The 24,691-nt window shown below is 43.2% G+C and overlaps 1 protein-coding gene across 1 annotated transcript in view; it reads right to left on the bottom strand.

Moving 5' to 3' along the window:
* TRIO (trio Rho guanine nucleotide exchange factor) overlaps nucleotides 1-24,691 on the bottom strand; it is a 5,137,669-nt gene that overhangs the window by 2,619,210 nt on the left and 2,493,768 nt on the right. Inside the window, exon 28 of the mRNA XM_044065600.1 lies at nucleotides 3,672-3,764. Coding sequence (XP_043921535.1) covers nucleotides 3,672-3,764 — 93 coding nt within the window. The remainder of the gene's footprint in view (nucleotides 1-3,671; nucleotides 3,765-24,691) is intronic.

The raw sequence follows: 24,691 nt of genomic DNA, 5'->3' as shown, positions 1-24,691 counted from the left end.
CTTGAGAGGGTACCAGTTTTGATTTCTTTTCATTCACTGTGTACCCTAGGCAAATTAGTAATCTTTCTACAAACGCCAGATGCTTTAGTAGAATGTCCTTGTTCTCTGCTTGTATAAGGAAGTCGTCCAAGTAGGGATATATGTGTATTCCTCTGTCTGCAAAATGCAATTACTGGTGCCAGGCATTTTGTGAAGAGACTGGGTGCAGTAGATAAGCCAAAGGGCAGTGCAGAGAATTGGTAGTGCATTGAGCCAGCTATGAATCTGAGGTATCTTCTGCAAGATTGTCTTATTGAGACATGAAGGTATGCCTCTGAGGTCCAAAGTTACAAGCCAAGCTTTACTGCCCAGCATGGGCAGAAGCTGCTGCAGAGTCAACATTTTGAATTTTGGAACATCCAGAAAAGTGTTTAGAATAGACAGGTCCAGTATTGGTCTCCAGGCTTTGTCCTTTCTGGGTTCCAAGAAAAGTCTCGAGTAAACTCCTTGTCCCTGCTCTTGCTCTGGCACTCGTTGAATAGCCCTCATATCCATAAGGGATGAAACTTGCTTTTGTGCCTCTGCCCATTGATTGTGTGGCAGGTCTGGCATTCTTTTTGTCTTTGGAAGGGTGTGAAAGTGGAACCTGTAGCCCTGAGACACTATATTCAAGACCCATTTGTCCTGGGTGATCATGTGCCAATTTTGTGAAAAAAGTGCTAGTTTTCCCCTTAAGGATGCTGCCAAAAGAAGAGTGCTTGGCATTGCCAGAGGAAAGTCATTGGGACTGTTTCCTGTATGGCTGTGATTTGTCTGCTCTGCTTTTGGAGGTAGAAGCACCCCATTGTTTAGGCCTGTATGAGCCTTGGGGCTGGGATCTGCCTCTTGGGCGTCTGTATCTGCCTCTTTGTGGCCTATCTGACACTGGAAAGGACCAATTCTTAGAAGGCCAGTTCCTGCTAAATCTGGGTGGCTGTACCTGTAGGAAATCCTGAACTGTCTGCATAGATTTTGCTTTATCCTCCATTTTCTTCAACACCTCTTCTGCCTTAACGTCAAACAAAGTATGCTGTAATGGAGCATCCAATAATTTTGCTTTAACATGATCGGGCAGATTCTGTTCCTTTAACCAAGCTCGTCTTCTAATGACAGAACCCGTGACAGCGGCCCAGCAAGAGGCCTACAGTGAATCAAAACCACATTGCAAAGTATGCTTTCCCACTTGTTCAGCTGCATGCAATAAATCCTGCATTTCCTTGTTATCAGAACATTCAGAATTTGTCAACATTTTCTGTTTCAGCAGTGACATTAAGTATTGCTGATATTTAAGCATATGAAACTGACAATTTAAAGCCCTTACAGCCAAGGTAGCAGAAGTGTAAACATTTTTCCCCCATCTGTCCAGTGCCCTAGAATCCCTGTCAGAGCGGACAGGGTTTTTTTGCAGTGGAAGCCTTGACCCCTTTGGGACCCTGAGATATAGTTTCTGTGTCAGCAGCAGGGTTTTTATATAGAAATTTATGAGAGTCTGGAACCCTGTAGTATCTGTCTGGCTTAACAGGTGCGGGGGGGGGTAAAGAATCAGAAGACAGGCTGGACTCTGAAAATACATCATCTACAATGTCTAGAACAGGTGGAATAGCAAGACGTCTGTGCTGAGGTAGTAAAAGAAAGTCTCTGAGCCTTTTCTTAGATACTGAGTAATCTTGGCTCTCCCAGTGGAAATGCTTCCTCATGGTATGCAAGGTTTCCCCAAAAGAATAATCCTCAGGAGGAGAGGCTGAAGGAAAATATTCTTCAGCATCAGAATCCTCATAGGGAGGAAGAGAGTATCCCTGTTCAGAAGAGGAGTCAGAGGGAATGGAAACCTGATCAGAAGAGTCATTCTGTCTCTTCCGTAGGCCTCTTATCAGGAGGGGGATGGGAACCCCTGATCAAAGTAATCAGGTCTTCGGCCATTTTAAGCATCTGTTTTTTAGGCATGGAAGTCTGTTCATGAGAATGCTGTACTTGTTTCTTTGTCTTTAGAGCTGTTTTAGTCTTTGCCTTTGAAGCTGAGGTTTTCTTGACATATAACTGTGTAGGTCTGAAAACACCCTCAGAAGCCGATGCCTGCTCAGCGGCTCCGGACCCATCTGAGGGAATAGTTTCTGAGTGTCCAATACCTTGAGTATTCCAGAGGCCTAGTCGGCTCCACGTGGGAGTCGGAAGCGGCCTGTGGCTCTGAGGTAGCGGGCGTCAGAGGCTGAGAAAGCGCCTCACTGAGAACCGGCGACTGGCCTAGTGGAAGCCTCGTCTGTTTTGGACCTCAGATGTCTGTCCTTTTCCTTGTGTTTTTTATAAACTCCGGTCGTCGGCTGTTCCAACGGCATTATATAATTAAATCTTCGGCCAAAGTAATGAAAGGCAAAATCGTACCGACGCTTAATAGTGCGTTGGTTAAATCTAGCACAAAACTGACAGCTAGCAACGTCATGGTCTGGGCCTAGGCTAGGAATACAGTAAGAATGAAAATCCTTATGAGGTATTTGCTTCCCACAAGAAATACAATTGTTAACTTTTTCTGACATCGGTCTGGAGCAAAAAAAAAGTTTCCCCAATGGGGTACTTAGCTTTACTGAAGACTTCAGATCTGAAATTCGATTTGAAAATCTCAGGAGTCTGCCAACCGGCACTTGCGAACTGCTTTTGCTTTGGGCACCACGCGGCAAGAAAGACTTAAGAAAATGGCATCGGCTGCATCTTTTATACCCCTGGAGCACTGACGTCAGGGAAGAGGCGACAGCAACCGACGCCAGACCAGGACTTTGGAATTCAGGCTGACTGTGGGTAGCCTGCCAGCAGGATAACCCAAGTGTAATGACTGCAACAGTAAAACACGATGAACATCAGATTTAACTACCCAGAGATGTCGGATAGCAATCAGACTACCGGAGTACATACAAAACGCAAAGAAAAGGACAGAGAACGGCAGTCGAGATCCAAAACCGACGACGAAGCTTCTCCTAAGCCAGTCACCAGTTTGCGTCATGGAAGAGAAGACAGCAACCAACGCAGGACCCAAGACTTTGGAATTCAGGTCGACTGAGTGCAACCTGCCAGCAGATTACTCAAATGTAATGACTGCAACACTGAAACACGAAGAACATCAGCAAAGGAATAACGTTAAAAGGTAATCTAGAGGAAAAAAAATGTTAAATGGAGAAATTTTGAAGAAAAAATGTTTTACTTTTCCAAAAAGATCAAGACAGACTGACAGACCGTGTCTGTTAGCTAGATGTAGCAAATGAGATCTGAGGTAATTGTTAGGGTGAACTGTGGGTAAGGGACAAGCTTGAGAGATCTGCTGAATGCGAGCTTTAGCATTGGCAAAGTCAGATCTGAACCTATTCTATTAAGGATAGAATGAAGATTGGCAACATCAGATTGTAATACATGATAGAACATTTGGTGGCAGAAACAAAGAAGTTAAAATTTCAAGTTTGGATGTGGGAAACATAGGTATGTTAGAAAGTGATCCTATATGCTAAAATGTTGGTTATTTACGTTATTCTGAACTCTTGAAGCAAACTGGACAATTATTGTAAATAGTCTACAATATTAATAACGTGTTTTTGTTGTTACAAAAATCATTTAGTTTTTCACTCAATGTTCAGCAACAAGGAAGCATTCTTAAGAAAAGATATCATTACCTTCAGAAGAAGTTGATACTTCGTGATTCGCTGCACAGGTTTGATGAGACAGGATGAGACAGAGTTAGCTAGACCATGTCTATGTTGTATCTCCTGCGGAAAAAAAAGAAATAAGCCATCAGTTAACTCCAAACAAAACTGTAAAAGAACAGCTAAACATGTAGTACACCTTCTTGCTCTACAAAATGATACTGATAATGATGCAGAACAGGAATGGATGCATCTAAAAAAAACCTTAAGCCAGAATCATAGCAAGCTTGCCTTTCATTTGTTTCACAGGAACATAGAAAGTTACTAGGCTACTGGCCCTGAGGCCCTTTAAAAGTCTAGCCAAGAATTTAGCTCATGTTCCAACAAGTCAGCACCCGATGCCACTGTCCAGCAGGGACACAGGTGGAACCCCCAGGGGTTGTATTTTCTGTACCCCATCCAGTTAACCAGGTTGCACTTAAAAAGGGTTAATGAGGTACTCTGCTTGACGTGATTCATCATATCATCAGGAGGTGCTCTGCTTGACGTGAATCATCATATAGCAAATACAAATATGTCATAAGAGCTCATCACAGTACAACTACTGTTTTGCTGAATTTTGTTAATACTATCAACACCCACAAAAACAGAAACAGCCTTAACTCTATCGTCCTCTAGAATTATCAAAAGCTTTTGATACTGTCTCCCACCAGTGACTCTTACATAAACTCTCATCCTTAGGGATCAACAACTCTTCACTGCAAAAGTCCCACAGCTACCCCTCAAAAACAGCCTAACACTGAAATGGAAAAATTACTTCACTTTCTTGCCAGCAGTAAGTACTGCTGTCCCACAAGGATATATACTAAAGGTTGTACTAAATAATTCACAACTACTTCTAAACCCTAAAATAACTAAATTACTACTTTTCACCGCATAACACATCTCACCTAAACATTTTTCACCATAAACTTGGCCAATACCATAATAACAGAAAAAGGAAACCTCACAGAATTACTGGGTGTCATCACACATTACCAGTTGAAATTTGAGCACATTATATCACACAGTTAAAACAACTCAAACACTAGGTTCATTATACAGAGTAAAAACCTACCTCAGTGACATAACCAGAAAACATACAGTCTCTACTTTCTTACTGCTCTCTCTCTCCTGTACGTTGTCCCATTCTTCAAATCTCACACGTCCAGAATTGAGCAATGACATAATAAAAAAGCCAAATCTGTAATAAACACTGCTACTACTACTAATATAATCCCCATAATAATAAGAACACATCATTCCTGTACTACTAATGGACAGAGGCAGCTCCTAACTGCTTTATTCCATCATGCACGTGCCCCTCAAATTATCTATATATGATCCCAGGTCTACTAATTGGGGTAATACACAATAGACAAAGGGATGGGTGAAGGCCAATCTCTAACAAAATGGGATAGGTTAATTCAAGCACAAAACAGTAAAGCTGGCTATGCTTAAAATGGCCCTCAAGGACAGCTAGCCTAGTACTTGGGTACAAACCAAAAACAACAGAAGACACCACTGCCTCACACTCGGAGAATTAAACGGGTTAGAACTACATCACCCAGCTGTTTCTCAGCTAATTACAATACAGACTAGTCTACAAGTCAGGCAATTGCCCAGCCCTTAATAACTTAATACAACATTAATCACCCAATAGAATTTTATGCTGTAGAAAAAAAATCATTAACCACTATAACCAAATCTAATACTGCAGATTACTCTCTAGATTCAAACAGTGTGGCTAAATTATGGAACCACAGCCTAATGCCACTGAAATCTATTCAGAATGCAAACTCTTTAACCCAGTACTGGAGATGCTTGGCAGGGAGGGGGACACAATCACATTTTTTTTTCGGAATGCACTCTGCAGGAGCAATTCAAAAGGGAAACGAAGAAGCTGTTAGACACAGTATGCAGAAAGGAAACTTCCCTGATGAAGAATGTTCTTCTAGAGCAAGATAACCAAACAAAGTGAAAACAGAAAATACAGTTGTGTACACTTACCATAAATGTAGATGTCCAAGTGTAGTCACTGTTGCAGTCATTACATTTAGGTAATCTGCTGGCAGGTTGCCTCAGTCGGCCTGATTAACAAAGTCTTGGGTCCTGTGTCGGTTGCTGTCCCTTCTTCCCTGACATCAGGGGTATAAAACATGCAGTCGATGCCATTACATTAGTTTTTCTTGCCCCAGATGTCAGGTGCCCCCCAAATAGAAAGCAATATATATATATATATATATATATATATATATATATATATATATATATATATATATATATATATATATATATATATATATATATATATATATATATATATATATATATAAAATTTTAAAACACAAAAAATATATACCTCCAAACAAAAAAAAAACGGGACTGGAGGGTGGGTAACCAGGACTGTAACGGTGAATACACTCGAACATCTACATTTATGGTAAGTGCACACAACTGTACTATGTTCTTCATGTTTCACTGTTGTAATCATTACATTTGGGTAGATTCCCAAAGCTATGGTTGGGAGGATGGATTTATACAGCATTAGGACCAGCTATAAGGCCCTGCAGGACAGCAGTGGCAAAGCCAGCTCTGGATTTAGAGAAAAAAGGTAAATGGTAATGTTTGGTGAACGTATGAACTGAGCTCCAGGTAGCAGCTTCTAGAATGTCTCTGGTAGGAACTCCTCTGAGGAAGGCTGTAGAAGTAGATGCAGCCCTGGTGGAATGAAACCTGATCCTCTGGGGGATAGTTTTACCATGGTGCATATAGCAGAAACAAATATAATGGCTTATCCATTTGGAAAGTCTGCTTTGAAATAGCCTTTCCCTCTGCCCCTGCAGCAAATGCCACCAGTAGTTGCGCAGATTTTCTTAGGGGTTTTGTCCTGTTTAAGTAAAATCTAAGATGTCTGTGTACATCCAATAAATGCAGAATCCGCTCCACCTTGTTCTGTGGGTTGGGAAAGAAAGTTGGCAGATGAATGGTCTGATTAAGAGCCACACTGGATACCACCTTAGGCATGAAGGGATGGATTGGTCCTGAGAGACACCCTGTCCGCATGAAAAATAATGAAAAGCTCCACTGCCATAAGAGCCTGTAATTCAGAAATCCTTCTAGCTGAAGTGACTGCTGAAAGGAAAGCTGTTTTCCAGGAGAGAAATTTTAAGTCTGCAGTAGCAGCTGGCTTGAAAGGAAGGAGAGTGAGTTTTTCCAATACAAAATTGAGGTCCCAGGCAGGGGCTGGAGCTCTCCTGCCTGGTCTTAAGTTGTTGGCCCCTCTGAGATACTGCGTTTGCAGAGGATGAGAGAAGAGGTGAGGTTCTGTGTTGTAATGAGAAGAAATGGCAGAGGCATGGATTTTTATGGAAGACAAGGACAGGTCCTTGTGAAGCATCTCAGTTAAGTATTTTAAAATCTGAGGAATGTTGGGCACTGCTGTGCTTATTCCTTGTGACTGGTTCCAGGCACAGAATCTTTTCCATTTGTCAGCATAAGATTTTCTTGTACTAGGCCTTCTCGCCTCCAGAATTACATCCATCACAGGTTTGCTGAAGGATGCTTAGGGTGAATTTAGGTGATTAGCCACGCTGCAAGATTCAAAGTTTGGAGCTGAGTGTGCAGAATTTGGTTGTTCTGCTGAGACAGTAAGTAAGGTGTCTGAGGCAGTTGCCACAGAGGAAGGTGTGACACACTGCGCATGAGTGGATACCAGTGTTGGCGAGGCCAGTCTGGAGCAATCAGAATCATTCTTGGTTTGTCCAGTCCTACTTTTAGTAGAACTTTGGAAAGCAGAGGCACAGGGGGGGGAAAGCATAGAATGATAGTTTTTTCCAGCTGAATGATTAAGCATCAACATTTCAAGCTTTTTGGGGATGAGTTCTTGTGAAGAATTTGTTCACCTGATAGTTCTGAGGTGAGGCAAAAAGATCAATGTCTGGACTCCCACATTTGCGTGTCAACATGTTGAAAATCCTTGTTTCCAGTTTCCATTCGTGTGAGTCCATGAGATTTCTGCATAGTTTGTCTGCCAGAGTATTCAGCTTTCCTGGCAGGAATTCAGCTTGCAGTTGTATTTGGTAAGTCAAGGCAGTGTTCCACAATGCCATGGCTAGCCTGCAAAAAAGGTAGGAATGCGTACCCCCCTGCTTGTTTAAGTACCACATAACTGTGGTGTTGTCTGTCTATCATTAATTGTCATGGATGAAGGTAGTCCTTGAAGGCTGTCAGTGCATTCTGTACAGCTAGAATCTCCTTCTGACTGATATGAAGGTGCATTTGATTTGGGCTCCATTTGCCCTGAATGCACTTCCCTGCCAGATGAGCCACCCAAGCACAGTCTGATGCATCTGTAGTTAGGGTTTGGGCGGCAAGGGGTGGAGAGAATGGCAGTCCTTTGTTTTGGTAGCAGGCCTGTGCCCAACATAGGAGCTCTAATTGCAGGCAAGGTATGACAGGAATCATTGTTTCCAGACTGTGACAATATTGACTCCATAAACTCTTAAGTAACACTGAAGTTTCCTCATATGCAGTCTTGCATATGAAATTAGAAGAATGCAGGAGGCCATGAACCCCAAGGCTTGCAGAATTTGCCTTGCAGATAGCAGGGTTTTCGTGGCCACTTGTATGAAGTCAGTCACCAATTGAATTTACTTTTCTGGCATAAGGTAAGCCATCTGGGCAGTGGTATTCAAGCGTGCACCCAGGAATGTAATTTTTTGAGAGGGTACCAGTTGTGATTTCTTTTCGTTTATGGTGTATGCTAGACAAGTTAGAATCCTTTTTACAAATGCCAGATGCTGTAGAAGAATGTCCTTGTTTTCTGCCTGAATTAGACAATCATCCAGGTATGGATATATTAGAATATTTATTTGCCTGCAAAATGCAATTACCGGAGACAGGCACTTTGTGAAGCCCTGGGTGCAGTAGATAAGCCAAAGGGCAGTGGAGAGAACTAGTAATGCAAGTAGTCTGCTTTGAAGCGAAGGTATCTTCTGCAAAATTCCCTGATTGGGATATGCAGGTAAGCCTCTTAAGTCTAGAGTTACCAAACAGGCATCTTTGCCTAGCATTGGAAGTAACTGTTCAAGAGTCAGCATCTTGAATATTGGAATGTCCAGAAATATGTTTAGAGTAGATAAGTCCAGAACTGGACGCCATGATTGGTCTTTTCTGAGTACCAGGAAAAGTTGTGAATAGAAACCTTGTCCCTTTTCCTCTTCTGGTACTGGTTGAATAGCCCCCATGTTCATGAGGGACAGAACTTGTTTCTGGGCCTCTGCCCACTGATTTGGGTGCAGGTCTGGCCACCCGCTTGGGATTGGCAACGTGTTGAAACGAAATCTGTATCCCTGGGATACTATACTTAAAACCCATTTGTCCTGGGTTATCAGTTGCCAGTTTTGTGCATGAAGTGCCAGTTTTCCCCCCAAAGGTGCGGCTAAAAGGTAAGTAATTGGCGAGTGTAGAGGGAAGTCATTGAGACTGTTTACCACAGGGAGGCGCCTTGTTGTTTCCAGATTTGGAGGTAGAGGCACCCCATTGTTTTGTTCTAAAAGTCCCTTGTGACTGAAACCTGGGGCCTTTGGAACGTCTGGGTTTGACTTGAGTGGCTCTTGAAGGCAGTGGAAAGGACCAATTCTTAGTAGACCAGTGCCTACTAAATTTCTGAGGTTGCACTTGTAAGAAATATTTCACAATTTGCATAGATTTAGCTTTATCTTCCATCTTTTTTAAAACTTCTTCTGCCTTATTACCAAAGAGACAGTCCTGTTGTATAGGAGCATCCAACAATAATGTTTTAACAAGATCAGGCAAAGTTTGCTCTATGAGCCAAGCATGCCTTCTTAGCACAGACCCAGTTACAGCAGACCTGAAAGAGGCCTCCAAAGAATCAAAACCACATTGCAAAGTATGTTTTCCAACTTGTTCAGCTGAATGTAATAAATCCTGTAAATCTTTACTTTCCACACAGTCAGAAATTAACAATTTTCTGTTTAAGCAGTCCCATGATATGCTGTTGATATTTAAGCATATGAAATTGACAATTTAAAGCCCTGATTGCCAAGGTTGCAGAAGTGTAAACCTTCTTACCCCATCTATCCAGCGCCCTGGAATCTCTATCCGAAGGGGTATGATTTTCAGCAATAGAGGCCTTAATTCCCTTGGGACCCTGAGAAATAGTTTCAGGATCTGCAATAGGACTTTTGAAAAGGAATTTGTGGGAGTCAGGAACCCTGTAGTATCTGTCTGGCTTACAAGGAGCCGGAGGAAGAGAATCAGGAGTCATACTGGATTCTGAAAAAACATCATCAACAATGTCTAGAACAGGAGGTATAGCCAAAGGCGTATGCTGGGGAAGAAGAAGAAAATCCCAAAGTCTCTCTTCAGATTCAGAGAAATCCTGACTTTCCCAGTGGAAATGTTTCCTTAAGGTATGTAAAGTTTCCCCAAAAGAAAAATCCTCAGGGGGAGAAGCAGAAGGAATGGAATCTTCTGCATCAGAGTCCTCATAAGTACGAATAGACAAATCCTGTTCATTAGAAGAGTGCGAAGAAACAGAATCCTGTTCAGAAGACTCATAATCAATATCTTGCCTAGGCCTCTTAGAAGGAGGGGTTTGGCTACCCCAGATCAGAGTAATTAAATCTTCAGCCATTTTGATCACTTGTTTTTTAGGCATAGGGGCCTGCACATGTGGCCCAGGCGTCGATTTTTTTAGACATAGATTTAGATTTTGGCCTTAGTTTTGAAGATGGCATCGGTCTAATATACAAATCTGTAGGCCTGAAAACATCCTGAGAAGCTGGTGCCTGCACAGCGGCTCCGGACCCATCTAAGGTAGAGACATCTGAGGGTTCCATAATTGAAGCATCTCGCTGCATACCGGACTCCGATTGGGTCTCAGTAGAGGCGTGTGAATCAGAAGTAGCGGGTATCAGGGGCTGCAAAAGCGCCTCACTGAATACCGGCAAACTTGGCTTAGGAGAAGCTTTATCGTCAGTTTTGGACCTCAACGGTCTGTCTCTGTCTTTTTCTTTGTGTTTTTTAGGTATTCCAGTAGTCGGATTGCTAACAGACATTTCTGGATAATTAAATCATGAGCCAAAATATTTAGAAGAAAAAATATACAGACGTTGAATAGTGCATTGATTAAATTTAGCACAAAACCGACAGCAAGGTACGTTGTGGGTCAGAGCCTAGGCAAGGAATACAGTACAAATGAAAATCCTTATGCGGTATTTGCTTCCCACAAGTAATGCAATTATTAACTTTTACTGACATTGGTAAGGAGCAAAAAAAAGTTTCCCCAACGGGGTACTTGGCTTTTAGTTGAAGACTTCCGTTCTGAAACTTGAAAATGAAAAATTCAGGAGTCGGCCGACTGGCACTTGCGAACTGCTTCTGTATCGGGCACTGCCCGGCAAGAAAGACTGATGTAATGGCGTCGGCTGCATGTTTTATACCCCTGACGACCTGATGTAATGGAAGAAGGGACAGCAACCAACTCAGGACCCAAGACTTTGTTAATCAAGCCGACTGAGGGCAACCTGCCAGCAGATTACCCAAATGTAATGACTGCAACAGTCTAACACGAAGAACATCACTAAAATTCTCAACTACATTAGCTGGAAAGAAAGCAATCACCAGAAAATGGAAGCAGAAACAAGTACAAAAACAATCACAATGATAGGAGCAAGGGAAAAGTAAAAAAGCGTCAGGGAAGGCAATTAAAGCCATAAGTGGAGAATGTGGTGGCAGTGATGGTGGTGAAGAAGGTAAGAAAATAGACCCCAATACCAAGCCAGCACCCAAATCAAGACAAGGCTTATGACTTTGTACATTACACAATGTCAAGCAGCAATGAATGGAAGACTGTGATGAATGTTCCTCATGGTATCTATATGCATCTGTTTATCTAAATGCTGTATACAGTTCAAGGGGAAAAGTTATGCAGTAAAACAATCAGAAGTCAGTTTGTCTACCCAGTAAGAACAAGGAGAATGATGAGTTTTAGAACTGAAAAGTGATAAACAAAACTCTGGCTTGCTGGAAAATGCCTATAACAATGCTATGTAGTTTAAAGGGGGAACAGGCAAACCAAGAGCAGAGAATAAAAGATACCAACACAATGCATGCCATTTGCACTTTTGTGTAAAAATGGATTGTAAACTGGAATAAATAATTTTCTTCTTTTTAAAAAAAAAGTGCCAGCCCTGTTTAGATGGTTAGGGAAAAAGGTTGGAAAACAAAAGGATTCATATGTAGATTTATTAACTTCTCCCCACATCTAGATCATTTCTGTGTTACATTACACAAAACCAACTGGCCTCCAGTTACAACACAATCAACTTTTCCATTCTTACTTGTATTTAAAATCCTGAATCTGATCTGATCTGATCTGGGGACCCAAGTAGATAGTAATCTCACCTTTGATAAACACATTGCCAAAGTGGTTAGAAAATCCTTCTACATGGCCCACCTAATCACAAAAGGGTTTGCATCCAGATCAAAATAGGTTATTGCGCCCCTCTACTCATCACTCATTAGAGACCCATCTTAGAGTACAATGCCCCATTTGGGATGTACCTTACAAGACACCTGCAACAGCTGGAAAGACCACAGAAGTACCTCACCAAGAGGATCAATGGCCTCAAACAGATTCCCTATGCAGCTCGACTGAAGAAACTCCAGTTGTACTCGGCTGCATACCGCCTACTCAGAGGTGATCTCTGACTGACATACAAGGCCATGTCCAACCCAGAATTGATGGACATGCTCCACCAAAAGAAAACATTATCCCCTTGAGCCACACGCTCTAGGGATCTAAACCTCACCACAACAATAAATAGGACATGCTGGAGGGATTGATTCCTGTCCCGGAGACTTCCCATACTTTGGAACAAGATCCCAATCTACGTTAGGCAGAGCTCCTCACCAACACTCTTCAAAAGAAACCTTGATGAGTGGATGGGAAACAAAGTTTACCTCGGGGATCACTTCAGTGGTTCTGCTGGACAGAGGCACAGGGAACTAATCTAAGGGGGTGGCAAAAGCCAACACATTCTGGCGAGGCTTATAAATGCCTTCGGGCAGATAGCCTAGTACCCACCTATGAATAAATTCTTACTATCGAGTATGCAGATGGCTGCACAATCACCACCAAGATTATCAAAGTTCTAAAAAACATAGAAATTGATAAATTTTAAAGTCTTTTTTTTAAATCAATTTATTTATTTAAGTTTGATGACTGGGGAAGTCCACTGGGCCAAAAAGATCCCATTTTCAGTGGAGGCCGGGGGAGAAAAACTCCACAATAATAGCAAGTTACAATTCACGTTACAAAAAGACATAGTTCAGTCAAGCTAGTTAAACATTTACAAATAAGCTTCAAGATATTAGCAGTTGGCATGTCACACTGTTAAAATTGATGGACACAGTTCAACACAGCAATTTCATCAATGTCAAGTGAATAATTTTGTTTTGTAATCCTCAAATTGTAGGGTACATTTTAAAGTATATAACTGGTAGCAATTAGAGGGTTTGGAGCAATATTATGCATGGTGAGGTTAACAGTAAGTAAGAGGTTGGGGAGTACAGTATACCAGAAGAGTTTTGAGACAGTTACATTGCTTTTGGTGTGATAAAAGATGATTATTAGCGGTAGTTGGATGAGACAGTGCAAGGTAGAAAGGGGAGGATGAGATTTAGGTTGGAGCGTGACAAAGGCATTCCCATTTGGAAGAAAGACGACAGAGGGGTAGAAATTTGAATGGTTAGGTAGGTTGCGTAGGTGTGTGGGGAGAGGGTTCCATTTTGTTAGCTAAGGAGTGGGACAGCAGTAGTTGGCCAGGAGTTTGTGCAGGTTTGTGGACTTGGAGATTTTTTGTTTTTGGATCTGAGTCAGCGGTTGGGAATTTAGGGTTTTAAGGAAGTAGCAAGAGCTGGGCAGTCGCCAGGTTTAAAGATGAGCTTGTGGGTAATAGTGAGTTGTAGTTGACTGAGGTAGTTGGGTAGTTCCAGCCAGTTTAAGGGACAGAGACAGAGGCAGTGGTGGGATGAGGTTTTTGAATAGGTTGCAAATTTGGAGATCTTGTGGTAGCAGGATTCAAGTTTGGATCGGAGACTGAGATGGAGATTGGTGAAAAGAGGGGCACCACACATAATGGAGGGGAGTAGGAAGGTGGATGCAAGAGTTTGATGAGTAGTGGGGGCTTAGGAAGTGGTTGTGCCTGTACAGGAGACCTAATTTTGGTGGATTTGATTGATTGTGGAGTGGATGTGTTATGTCAAATTTTAGTTCTTCATCAATAATGATGCCCAGAAGCTTGGTGTTGGGAACAATTTCAAGGTAGGTGTTGTTTTGGCTCTGTATGGTGAAAGTGGTTTTGTCAATGATGGAGTTTTTGGTAGGGGAAAAAAGCATTAGTTTGGTTTTTTTTGCATTTAGTGTCAGATGGTGAGACTGCATCCAGGCTTCTGTTTTGGAGAAGGCTAGTTGGGTTTTTGCTAGGAGTTTGGAGGGGGAGAAGGCTGAGCAGATGATTGCTGAGTCTGCATATTGGATGGCACATGAGACTGGGATGGAAAGATGAAAGTTGTTAATGAATGGTTGAAGAGAAGAGGGCCAAGAACAGAACCTTGGGGGACACCTGTGCGTGGAGGAAGGTAGGGGGAGGTCAAAGTTTTCCACTGGACAGCTTGTTGGCGGTTGGACAAATAGCTGGAAAACTAGGCTATGGAGGTGGGAGAGAGTTGCACGGAGGGGAGTTGGGATATTAATAGGGTGTGCGAGATGGTGTCAAAGAACTCTGACAAATCTAGGAATAGTGTGGAGACAAACTTGCCTGAGTCACGTTCAAGGTTTATGGTTTCAAGAAAGGAAAGAAGGGCAGTCATGGGTGCTGTGGAAAGGGTGCAAGCCATGTTGGGTAGGGGACAGGAGATTGTTTTGGGTTAGGTATGTCATGAGTTGTGCTTGTATTGTTTTCGCTAGTATTTTAGGAGGAGGAGAAAGGATGGCGATAGGCCTGAAGTTGGTGGTATCAGTGTTTTAGCCACCTTTGTGGAGGGAGATGATGTAAGCATGGTGCCAGATGGAAGGGACATATGATTCTTGTATGGATTTATAAGAATAGAGATGGGGTAAGCAATACTGTCTGCAGATTGTTTGAGGAAGGTTGTCAGGTGCATTGTGACAGGGTTTGAGTTAGAGAAGTCTTTTTATGGTGCTTGTGGGAATATGCTTGAGGCTGAAGGGTGTGGAGGAAAGCAGACGTTTAGGGTGGTGGATGAGGGGGTGGGAAGGACACTGATAGTTTAGCTACAGAATCTATTAAGAATGAGTTGAATTGGGAAGCTGTTTCAATATTAGAGAGGTTGGGGTCTGGGCAGGGGCTTTCTTTGCTGCCAGGATGCAGCACGGACGAAATGGAATACCAGAATTTTTTAGGATTTGTTGAGTGTAAGGACTGGAGTTTGGAGTAGTCTTTAGTTAAGAGTTTTTTTGTGGAGTTCCGTAGTTGCTTATATTCTATGAGGGAGTTAGGGTTTTTATATTTTAGGTATTGTTTCCATTTTTTGTCCCTTTGGTGCATGGACAGTTTAGTGTCTTTTGATAACCATGGGCAGGGATTGGCTTTCATGCATTTGGTCCGGGGGGGGGGGGGGCTGTTGACTGGGAAGGGTTAGGAATGAGTGGTTAAAGTAGGAAACAGCATCATCTAGAGGAAGGGTTTTTAGAGGGGACCACATAGCATGCTTTAAGCTTTCTGAGAAAGTTAGAGGGTTTGGATGTAGTGTTGTTGTTTTTGCAGTGGAGAAGGGAGACGGTCAGTGAAGGCTGGTAGGTGATCGCTGAGTGGATCAGGTAATGTCCCTACTTTGGTGATAAGGTGTGGGCGAGTTGTTAGGATCCAATCAATGATCATACCAGAGGTACCATCCTTATTTGGTCTGGTTGGTGATTGTATTAGTTGGGAGAATTTGTAAAGATTGATTGCGTGGGAAGGGGCTTCAGAGTTGACTGCGTTCCAGTTGATGTTGGTGTCATCAAGTATATAGGTTTCATTTTTTATATTGGAGGAGAACCAGGACAAGATAATTGCAAGAGTTTTGATATTATCACCAGGGGGAATATAGAGGGCAGTTATACATATGGACTTGTGGTTGTTTATTTTTAGTAAACCTATTAGGATTTCAGCATTGGCAAAGGTAGGGATTTTATTGGAGTATGGAGTTATGGTGTGGGAGAAGGGGTAGATTACTCCTACTCCACCACCTTTTTAATGGGCTCTATTATTGCAAATGATTTGGAAACCTGGTGGAAGGATTTCACTATCCTTAATATAGGATTTTAGCCATGTTTCAGAGATGGCGGTTATGTTGGGGTGGTTATGTGAGAGCCAGGCATGGAAGTTAGGAATTTTGTTTTTCAGGCTTTGTGCATTTAATGTTGTAAGGCGAATTAATTTAGAGTTTGTGGGTTGGTTGGATGGTTTGTTCAGAGTTGTGTTTGAGAAGGATCTTGGGTTGGGGTGGATATCTCAGGCAAGGGAGACAGAATCAGTGTAGGAGAAGGGAGAGGTAGTGTGTAGGGTTAAGAGCTGTTAGGGTAGTGTGAGACATGTGACTTTCTGGAATGAAACTGAAGAGCTGTATACAGAGGGTTTAGGGATGGGAGATGTTTTGGTTTGAATAAATAGGTTGGGTTGGAGACAAAGAGCTCATGGGAAACTGATGAGTAGGACGGGATGTGGGGTTGTTGCAAAGGTGTGGAGTGTGTGTGAGAGTTATGGCAAGGTTTGGGAAGAAGTGCGAGATAGGTCAGACTAGAGACAGAGATTAGCAGGGCAAATTGGGTTATAAAGAGTGGAGATTTGAAGGGCATTTTAGGAGGGGTGGAGGTTTGAAAGATGGTGACTAATGGGTGGGTGGGGCTTTGTGTGAGGTTTGACTGGAGTGAAATTGGATGGGGAGGGGCTAGAGTATGTATAACGGTACAGGTAGTGGGGGTGGGTGAGATTTGGGGACACGGTAGGGGAGCGGAGTGAGCCCGAAGGGCAATTTGGTAAAATTTAAATACTGGCTAGTAATAATGCTGCTTGAATACCAGCAAAGAACAAATTTGTAGAAAATCAACAAGAAAAGGAGAAGAAAAGCCTCTGGTTGTGAAGACTCTCATGGCTGTTCAGCAAAAAATCAGTTCAAGTTTCAGTTTTGATGCAAAAGATGGCTTCCAATAATACACAGGAAAATAACTCAAATGCACTCAGAGGCATTTAACAGAGGAAACAGGAAAGGAATACATAAATTAATATGATAAATGTCTGAAAATACAGAAGCAATATTAAAGCAGTTATTCAGATGAATGGTCAAAAATGCAGAAATCAGTAACTGATATGAAGGAAAGACAGGCTGAACACGAGGATTCCCAAGAGAGGTTGTTTCAAAAAAAACAGAGCTAAAAGATAAACGTAGCAGAGAAGACTAAAGACTTTTTTGCTGTACCAAAGAAAATGGAAGGAATAAACTGCATTTACTTTATGAAAGTACAAATAAGCAACTGGACTTGCAGGACTTGTTCAGAATGTATATCCTATGTATGCTCCTGAAGATATAAAAACACCAGCTGCTTGACAAAAAATGGGCAGAAGAGAAAGTAATAACTGGGGATACCACATCATTTGTGAAAAAAAAATACTATTCAATGCACACCACGCATAAAAGAACCAAGTATATCCCAGCAATCAGGGAAATGCTGAGAGGCAGGTTTGAGATTCAACTTACTATATTCAGCTGTCTTCATTTTATTTGCTGGAGTTCAAATACATTTTTGGATGCAGAACAAGCTAATGAAAAAATAAAGTTTAGTCAACAAACTATGCCAAGCCAAAGAGGATTCTTGTTTCCCACGCTTTTGACAGGTGCAAGGATCGCACAGTCTTTACAAGCAAAACCATTTTCCTTGTTTCAGACAAATGCTTCAATGACTGAAATAAACGCAGGAGCAGACTGGAACGATAAGAACCATGGACTTGAACCAAAAGACATGTATTAGGGGATGATCAGGAAGACAACCAGCAACAATTAGAAACTAGTGAATAAATGAGGGAATTGCATGGTATCAATCCCATTAGATATAGGATTAGAAATGAAATTTAGTTATTCAATAAGTGGCTAAGGAAGCCTGGAAGTCTGTTGACTGTGTTAAATTGATGGGTGAACTGCAAAGCATAAACCCCACTTTATGTCATTAATGTTCAGGAGGGTACCGAAGCAAAAGAAATAAGTAAAACAGTTTTTCTTCTTAACGGTTGTATAAACTTCACATGGTGTAAGCTGCATGCTATACTGTAAAGCAGTTCTGTACAGTCTGCAGTTAGAGGTACTTTTAGAGGTACTTTAAATGTGAAGAGGAGTTCTATCAATAGCTCCTCTATATGCTGAAGACATTAAAAACATAAAGAAGTTATGTCTTATCATAACGGTTCATCTGAGTTGTTGATCTTCTTCCACTCATCACTGATGGATTCGGTTCCAAGCCCTCGGAACAGAGTTGGCCTTATACCAAGCTTGCTTGATTGCACCAAAACCTCTCAAGCTAAGTTGCAACCCACAATGCCCTTTACTCAGTTACCTCAGATCGAGTTTGCATGCACCATACAGAAGAAGAAGCAAGTCAGAGGACATCTCTGCACAGAAACCGTAATACACCAAAAAAGACCCAGATCATCCGCCAGGAACCTTTGGAGGGGGTCAGTGGGAGTGTGTGATGACTCGAAGACTATCAACAACTCAGATGGAACGTTATGGTAAGACATAACTTCTTTATCTGAAGTTGTTAATCTTTTTCCTATTTGTCACTGATGGGACAGAGTACCCAGTTACTTGGAGGACCTGGGTGGTCCTTATGGAAGAACATTCCTGAGAACCATTGAACCAAAGGACGCTCTTTCCCCTGGAGATCAGATCCAATTTGTAATGTTTGATAAAGGTGCGGGGCTTAGCCCAAATGGCAGCTGCACAAATGTCATCCATGGAGGCCCTAGAGTGGAAGGCAACAGATGCTGCAACAGCCCTAGTTGAGTGAGCTTTGATTTGGCCAGGCTTAGATCCCTCCATAAGTGAATATGTGAATGCAATGCAATCCCTGAGTCATTTAGACAAAGTAACTTTCAATGCTGTGCCTCCCATTCGAAGGCCCCAAAGGAGATGAAAAGCTGGTCCGACTTGCGAAAGGATTTAGTTCTGTCCAGACAGAAACGTAATTGTCTAAGAACATACAAGGAATGTAGGTAGTATTCTCCCTTGTTAGAGTAATTTGGGAAAAACACAGGGAGCTCAATGGACTGGTTAATCAAAAAGTCATAAACCACTTTGGGGAGAAAGGATAGGTTAGTACGAAGTGATACTCTGTCCTTATGAAAGATCAGATAAGGGGTCTTGATACATAATGCTTGTAATTCAGAAATTTGTCTTGCTGAGGTTTTAGACACCAAAAATAAGGATTTCCATAACAGGAATTTTAGATCACATGTTGCAGCCAGCTCAAAAGGGGGCAGAGAAAGAGACTGTAGAACCCTGGACAGATTCCATGCCTCCACCGGCTGCCTGATGGGAGGCCTGCTGTGGAAAATACCCTTGAGGAAATTCTTGCAAAGGCGAGAAGAAATGAGCAGGACTGCATCTGACCCATTACGGAATCTGGAAACAGCAGCTAGATGGATGTGAATGGTGGAAGCTGAGGCCCCATTGTCGAACAGTTTAGACAGATAATGAAGAATAGTGGCTACAGGGGCCGAGAAGGGGTCTAGCTTCTGATTATGTGACTAAATAGAGAATCTTTTCCATTTGTCCCTGTAAAGTTTCCTGGTGGATGTTTTATGAGAGGCCAAGATAATATCATATACGGGTGAAGAGAGGGTTTCTTGCCTGGCAACTAATGGAAGTGGAGAAACCAAGCTGTCAGCTTGAGAGTGGACAGATTCGGGGGAGTCAGCCTTTGTGGGTGAGATATGAGGTCCTGATGAGTGTCTAGGATCCAAGGAGGTTGTAACAGATGAGGTTGAAGGAAGAGAAACCATACTTGAGGCCAGAATGGGACAATGAGGATCACTTTGCTTCTCAACCGAATAGCTTTCCTTTAGAACAAGGGGGATCAGAGAAATCAGAGGATAAGCATAAAGGAGACCAGTGGGCCAATCATGAATCCAAGCGTCTCTCTCTGTGACTCCCCGAGAGGGGAAAGATGGCAAAGTAGCTGCTGCATTTTGTGTTTGAGGTGGAGGCGAAAGGTCACAGCATGGCTGGCCAAACGGATGAAAATTTCCGCTGCCACACTCTGGTTGAGAGACCACTCGTGAGGATGAAGAATGCATCTGCTCAACCTGTCCACGATCACGTTGGAGCTACTCGGGATATGCGTTGCGATCAGAAAGTGGTTGGAAGCCATCTCCCACTGTCAGATTCTCATGGCTTGACGACATAGGGAGTAGGATTTGGTCCCTCCCTGTTTATGTACCAGACCACGGACATGTTGTCCGACTGGACAGTAATCATTCCGGATGGAAGAAACTGATGAAAAGCTTGCAACACCAATAGCACCGCTCTTAACTCCAGGACACTGATATGCAAGTTGACATCTACATCGGACCACGTGCCTTGGACCGACTTTCCCTAGAAGTGGCCCCCCACCCCCACCCCCACCCCATAAGGGAAACATCCGTGGTCTCCGTGACACTCGGCTGAGGAGACTGGAAGGAGCGACACCAAAGATTTTCATCTGTACTCATCCACCAGAGGAGATCTTGTTTGCAAGTGTTGGAGATGAGAATCTGTGAGCTCAGGGGGTGAAGACTGGGTGGTATCCACTGGGCCTGGAAGAGCCATTGTAGTAATCTCATGTGCAGTCTGGCTAAGGGAAAAATAGGGATGGCTGCAACCATAGTACCCAAGGCTTGGAGAACTTCCCTTGCAGACACCTTTCTTCGACAGAGTATCACACTTGAACTTGTGCCCTTAGTCTCTGAAGCCAGTGAAGAGGAAGTGAGATCAGGCTTGATTGGTTGTTGAATAGTGCCCCTATGAATTCCAGTTGGTGTGAGGGTTGGATTTCTCCCAATGTATGGTGATGCCCAGGGACTCCGCTAGAACCAGGTTGTAGCGGAGGGCCCTGAACAGAAGACGCTTGGTGGGGGCGGAGAGGAGCCAATCGTCTAGGTACGGAAACCCCCGGAATCCCTAAAGTCTCAGATGAGCTGTTACCACTGCAAGGCATTTCGTGAACAATCTGTGGGCCGTTGAGAGACCAAAAGGCAGAGCTCTGAATTGGTAGTGATTGGCTCCCAACCAGAAGCGAAGGAGGCTCCTGGAGCGCTTGTCCATCTTGATATGGTAATACGCATTCTGGAGTTCTAATAAGCAGACCCCCCCCCCAGCAGAAAGGGAAGGATGGTTTGAATCATGACTATGCGGAATTTGGTCTGAACTACCAATTTGTTTAGTTGGCTGAGATCCAGAATGGGCCTCCAGTCCCCTGTTTTCTTTGGCACCAAAAGGAATCTTGAGTAGAACCCTGATCTGCACTGATGTGGGAGGACCTGTTGGATGGCTTGTTTCTGTCATGGCTTTCGTACTTTGGAAGCTGCCTCCTTTTTTTGACTACGTGGAACATTGAGAAGAGATTTCGGAGGTCTTGGATAACATATTAGGGGAATATGGTAGCCTCTGGTAATGCTTCTCTGCATCCACTGATCATTTGTAATGGAGAGCCAGGCAGCTTGGTGCAGAGAAAAACTCACCCCGACTGCTTCCAGAGAAAAGCAATCGGGCAGCGCCTCAGGAGCACTGAGACAGTCTACCAGAGAAGGAATCTCTGGAGCCCTGGTTCCAGGGACCCCCTCTGCCCAGAGAGGGGTGCCTTCCATTATTGGAATCCCCTCTGCCTCTGGAGGAGTCCTCACCACGTGCATCTCGGAAAGGACCTTGACACTTCTTGTGCCACATCTTCCCACCCCTCTGATTCCTGGAGAAGGAACGCTGAGGTTTTGAAAAGAGTAGGCCAACGGCAGACAAGGTCTTCCCATCTTGCTCGCACCTGGCTAATGTATCTTTGACCTTAGCACCGAACAGAGCTGATGGTTCGATAGGGGCATTTAAAAAGGAAGATTTGAAGGAGTCCGCGAGGTCAGAAATGCGCATCCAGGCATGGCGTCTCATGACTACGCCTGCACCCATAGCTCTAGCTGCTCCTTCAGTTGCGTGTGACATCAACCTCTTGGATGAACTGGATATTGACTCTAGGGTGGCAAGTTGGGAAGCAACTTTATCTCGTGCTCCATCCGATACTTGGCCAGCGAGGGTTCCGGAGAGTTCGGATAGAAGATCTCTCTGGAGCCTCGTAAAATGTGCCAAAAAGTTCAGAGACCTAACTGCAAAGGTCACTGATGCAAAATCTCGCTTCCCTAACCTGACTAATGCCCGAGACACATTGTTGGGCTGGTGAACAGCAGGGTTCTCTTCCGTAAGTTCTTTTTTCATGGCTGCCGCCACCACCATAGCATCTACTGGAAAACTTCTAGACCAATGGAGTTTATCCTCTAGAAGGGATAGTTACCTTGTCTGATCTGCTGGGGATGGCCTAAATGGAGTCCGGGTTCCTCATGCCCACTGCACGACCTACAGAATGCTTTAGTTAGACATATTATGTCTAATGAGGGACATGAACTTAGGTTTAGAGTGTTGCAGTTAGTAACCCCCAACAAGAGAGGGGGTAACAACATGAACCATTTGGAGACAGTGGAACTCCAATGGATTTTTAAGTTACGAGCACATCAGGAGTCTGGTCTTAACCAGTCAATAACTATTAAGTCTATACTTGAAGCACGTAGTAACAAATGACATCATTCATACATATTTTATATTTCATATTTTATTATTATTGCATTTTGGGGTGGATAATTACTTATGAACCATATTTAGAATTTACTAAGACGTGTTTTATTATGATTTTTTTCTAGGACAGAGTTGTATATGATGTTATTATATGATTTAGAGATTTACACATTTCCATATGTATACATATGTATTTTAGACTTATATGTCTTTTGTACATTTTATTTAATTGTATTTTTAGTGTGCATTTTTGTTTAGGAAGGGGTGATTATTAATATTTATTTATTTATTTCATTCTATAAATGCGTTATTTTACTTTATATTTTTGAGATGATGTAGTGTATGTCCGCAGATTTGCAGCTGTGGTTAGAGCTTTTATGAATTATTTAGTGTATTTGAGCAACTGTGATTGCAATATATGCCTGCAGATTTGCAACTGTGGTTAGAGTGTTGTTCAACTATTGCGTGCATCTAAGCAATTGTGATTCTAAGCAATTGCTTGATTAATTAAATAATTGGTTAATATGAAAGTATTATACCTCCTTGCTTTTATATAAAAGGAAGTTTGAATGGATTTATTTTAAGATCTGATGAAGCGTACCTGGTAGTACGCAAAAGCGCTCATCTTTCTTATTTGTACTGTGCAATAAATGTTAATAAATTCAACAGCCATGTTCACTTAATTATCATGGTGGCTACTCACTCGTATTATTATTATTACTACAGTTTGCTCGGCTTGAGTTGACAAGTGGACCTTTAGATATTTAGCGGCACCTACATTCTTCAATCCACTGCACGATGAGCTTAACCAACTTATCGGCAGGAAGGTCACCCAAGAAGTAGAGGGCTGAGAGTGAAAGACCTGTAGGAATATGGATTCCTCCGAGGAAGGATTGGAGGGCTTACAGTCACCCCTCTGTTTCAAGATTTCCATGATGTCTCCGAAGGAGACATAGTCAGAGGGTGACTGTGGGGATCCTTCCCCATCATCGTAGTCAGTATCTTCTGTGAGGGACCCCTCTGGGGAGTCTGTGTGTTTCTTCTTGCATGCAGGTTTCCGAGGGGGTTCTTTGGAAACTCAGGAGACTCAAAAAGGGAACTACCCTGAGCAGGGGTTTCCTGGGCCTTATGCTCTCTAAGTCCTGGTGGGGGTGACCTTAGACAGCTGTGGCTCAGAAAGAACTGGGGGGATAACCAACGTAGAAGGAGTGCTAGAAGCAAGCACCCTCTCCCATCACCCAGAAAGCGGGTCCACCCGAAGAGGAATGGGAGCCCAGAACTGAAGACAAAATCGGAACTGGGGTCGCACCCCATTCCACACGGACCGACCACAGGGACGGAGCCACAAGCAAACTCAGAGCGGTAGTCACCCTTGGATCTGAAGTCGGGCCCGAAAACACAGTCGGAACAGATACCGGAACTGTAGGTTCCACCCCCCCAAGCATGAGATTGAGGGAGGGTGGGTTCCGATGGAATAGACACCCAAAGGGGCCTCGGGGCCTCAGACACCATAGTTGTTGGCGCCGAGGAAGGGAGTCCTCTAGAAAATGTTGGATATATGAGCCATAGAACAGAGGGATCCATGGGAGGAGAGTATGTAGGGGTCGCTGGAGTAACAGACCCAAAGCCTAGAGTGGGAATAGGGTCTAGGCAAATTTGAAATTCCCTTGGCGGTCAAATGGTCAAAAAGGCGCACCACATCCAATTCTGAAAGGCTCCTGCTGGATCTCACCGATGCCCCTGAGGGGGAATCAGGCCGGTCCAAAAAGGGGCTGCAGGCTTGTCCGGCAAACGGGTCCACAGTTGATGAGTATCCGGTCTGTGGTGTATCACAGAACAGCACAGATTCCAATTTAGAAACAGACAACAATGGTATGGTTGGAGACGAGAACAGGCTCGCAGCCAAAGTCACAACAGGGGTGGATGTCAAAAACGGCTCCGAAGTTGTTGTCGGAACCGGCAATGGAGCAGAAGTGGGTGACGGTGCCGAGACAGAACAGACAAACTGATCGGAACCGAGGTAGTAGATGGTGCTATAGTCGTCAGTGCCGGGGTAGGCGCCGACAAGGCGACCTCGGTAAGCTTCCCTGGAGCTGAGCTCGGAACAGATGTAG

The sequence above is a fragment of the Protopterus annectens genome, chromosome 3.part0, assembly GCF_019279795.1.
Source record: "Protopterus annectens isolate FY-2018-M chromosome 3.part0, PAN1.0, whole genome shotgun sequence".
Taxonomy (NCBI): Eukaryota; Metazoa; Chordata; order Ceratodontiformes; family Protopteridae; genus Protopterus; species Protopterus annectens.
This window is presented reverse-complemented; position numbering and strand designations above follow the sequence as displayed.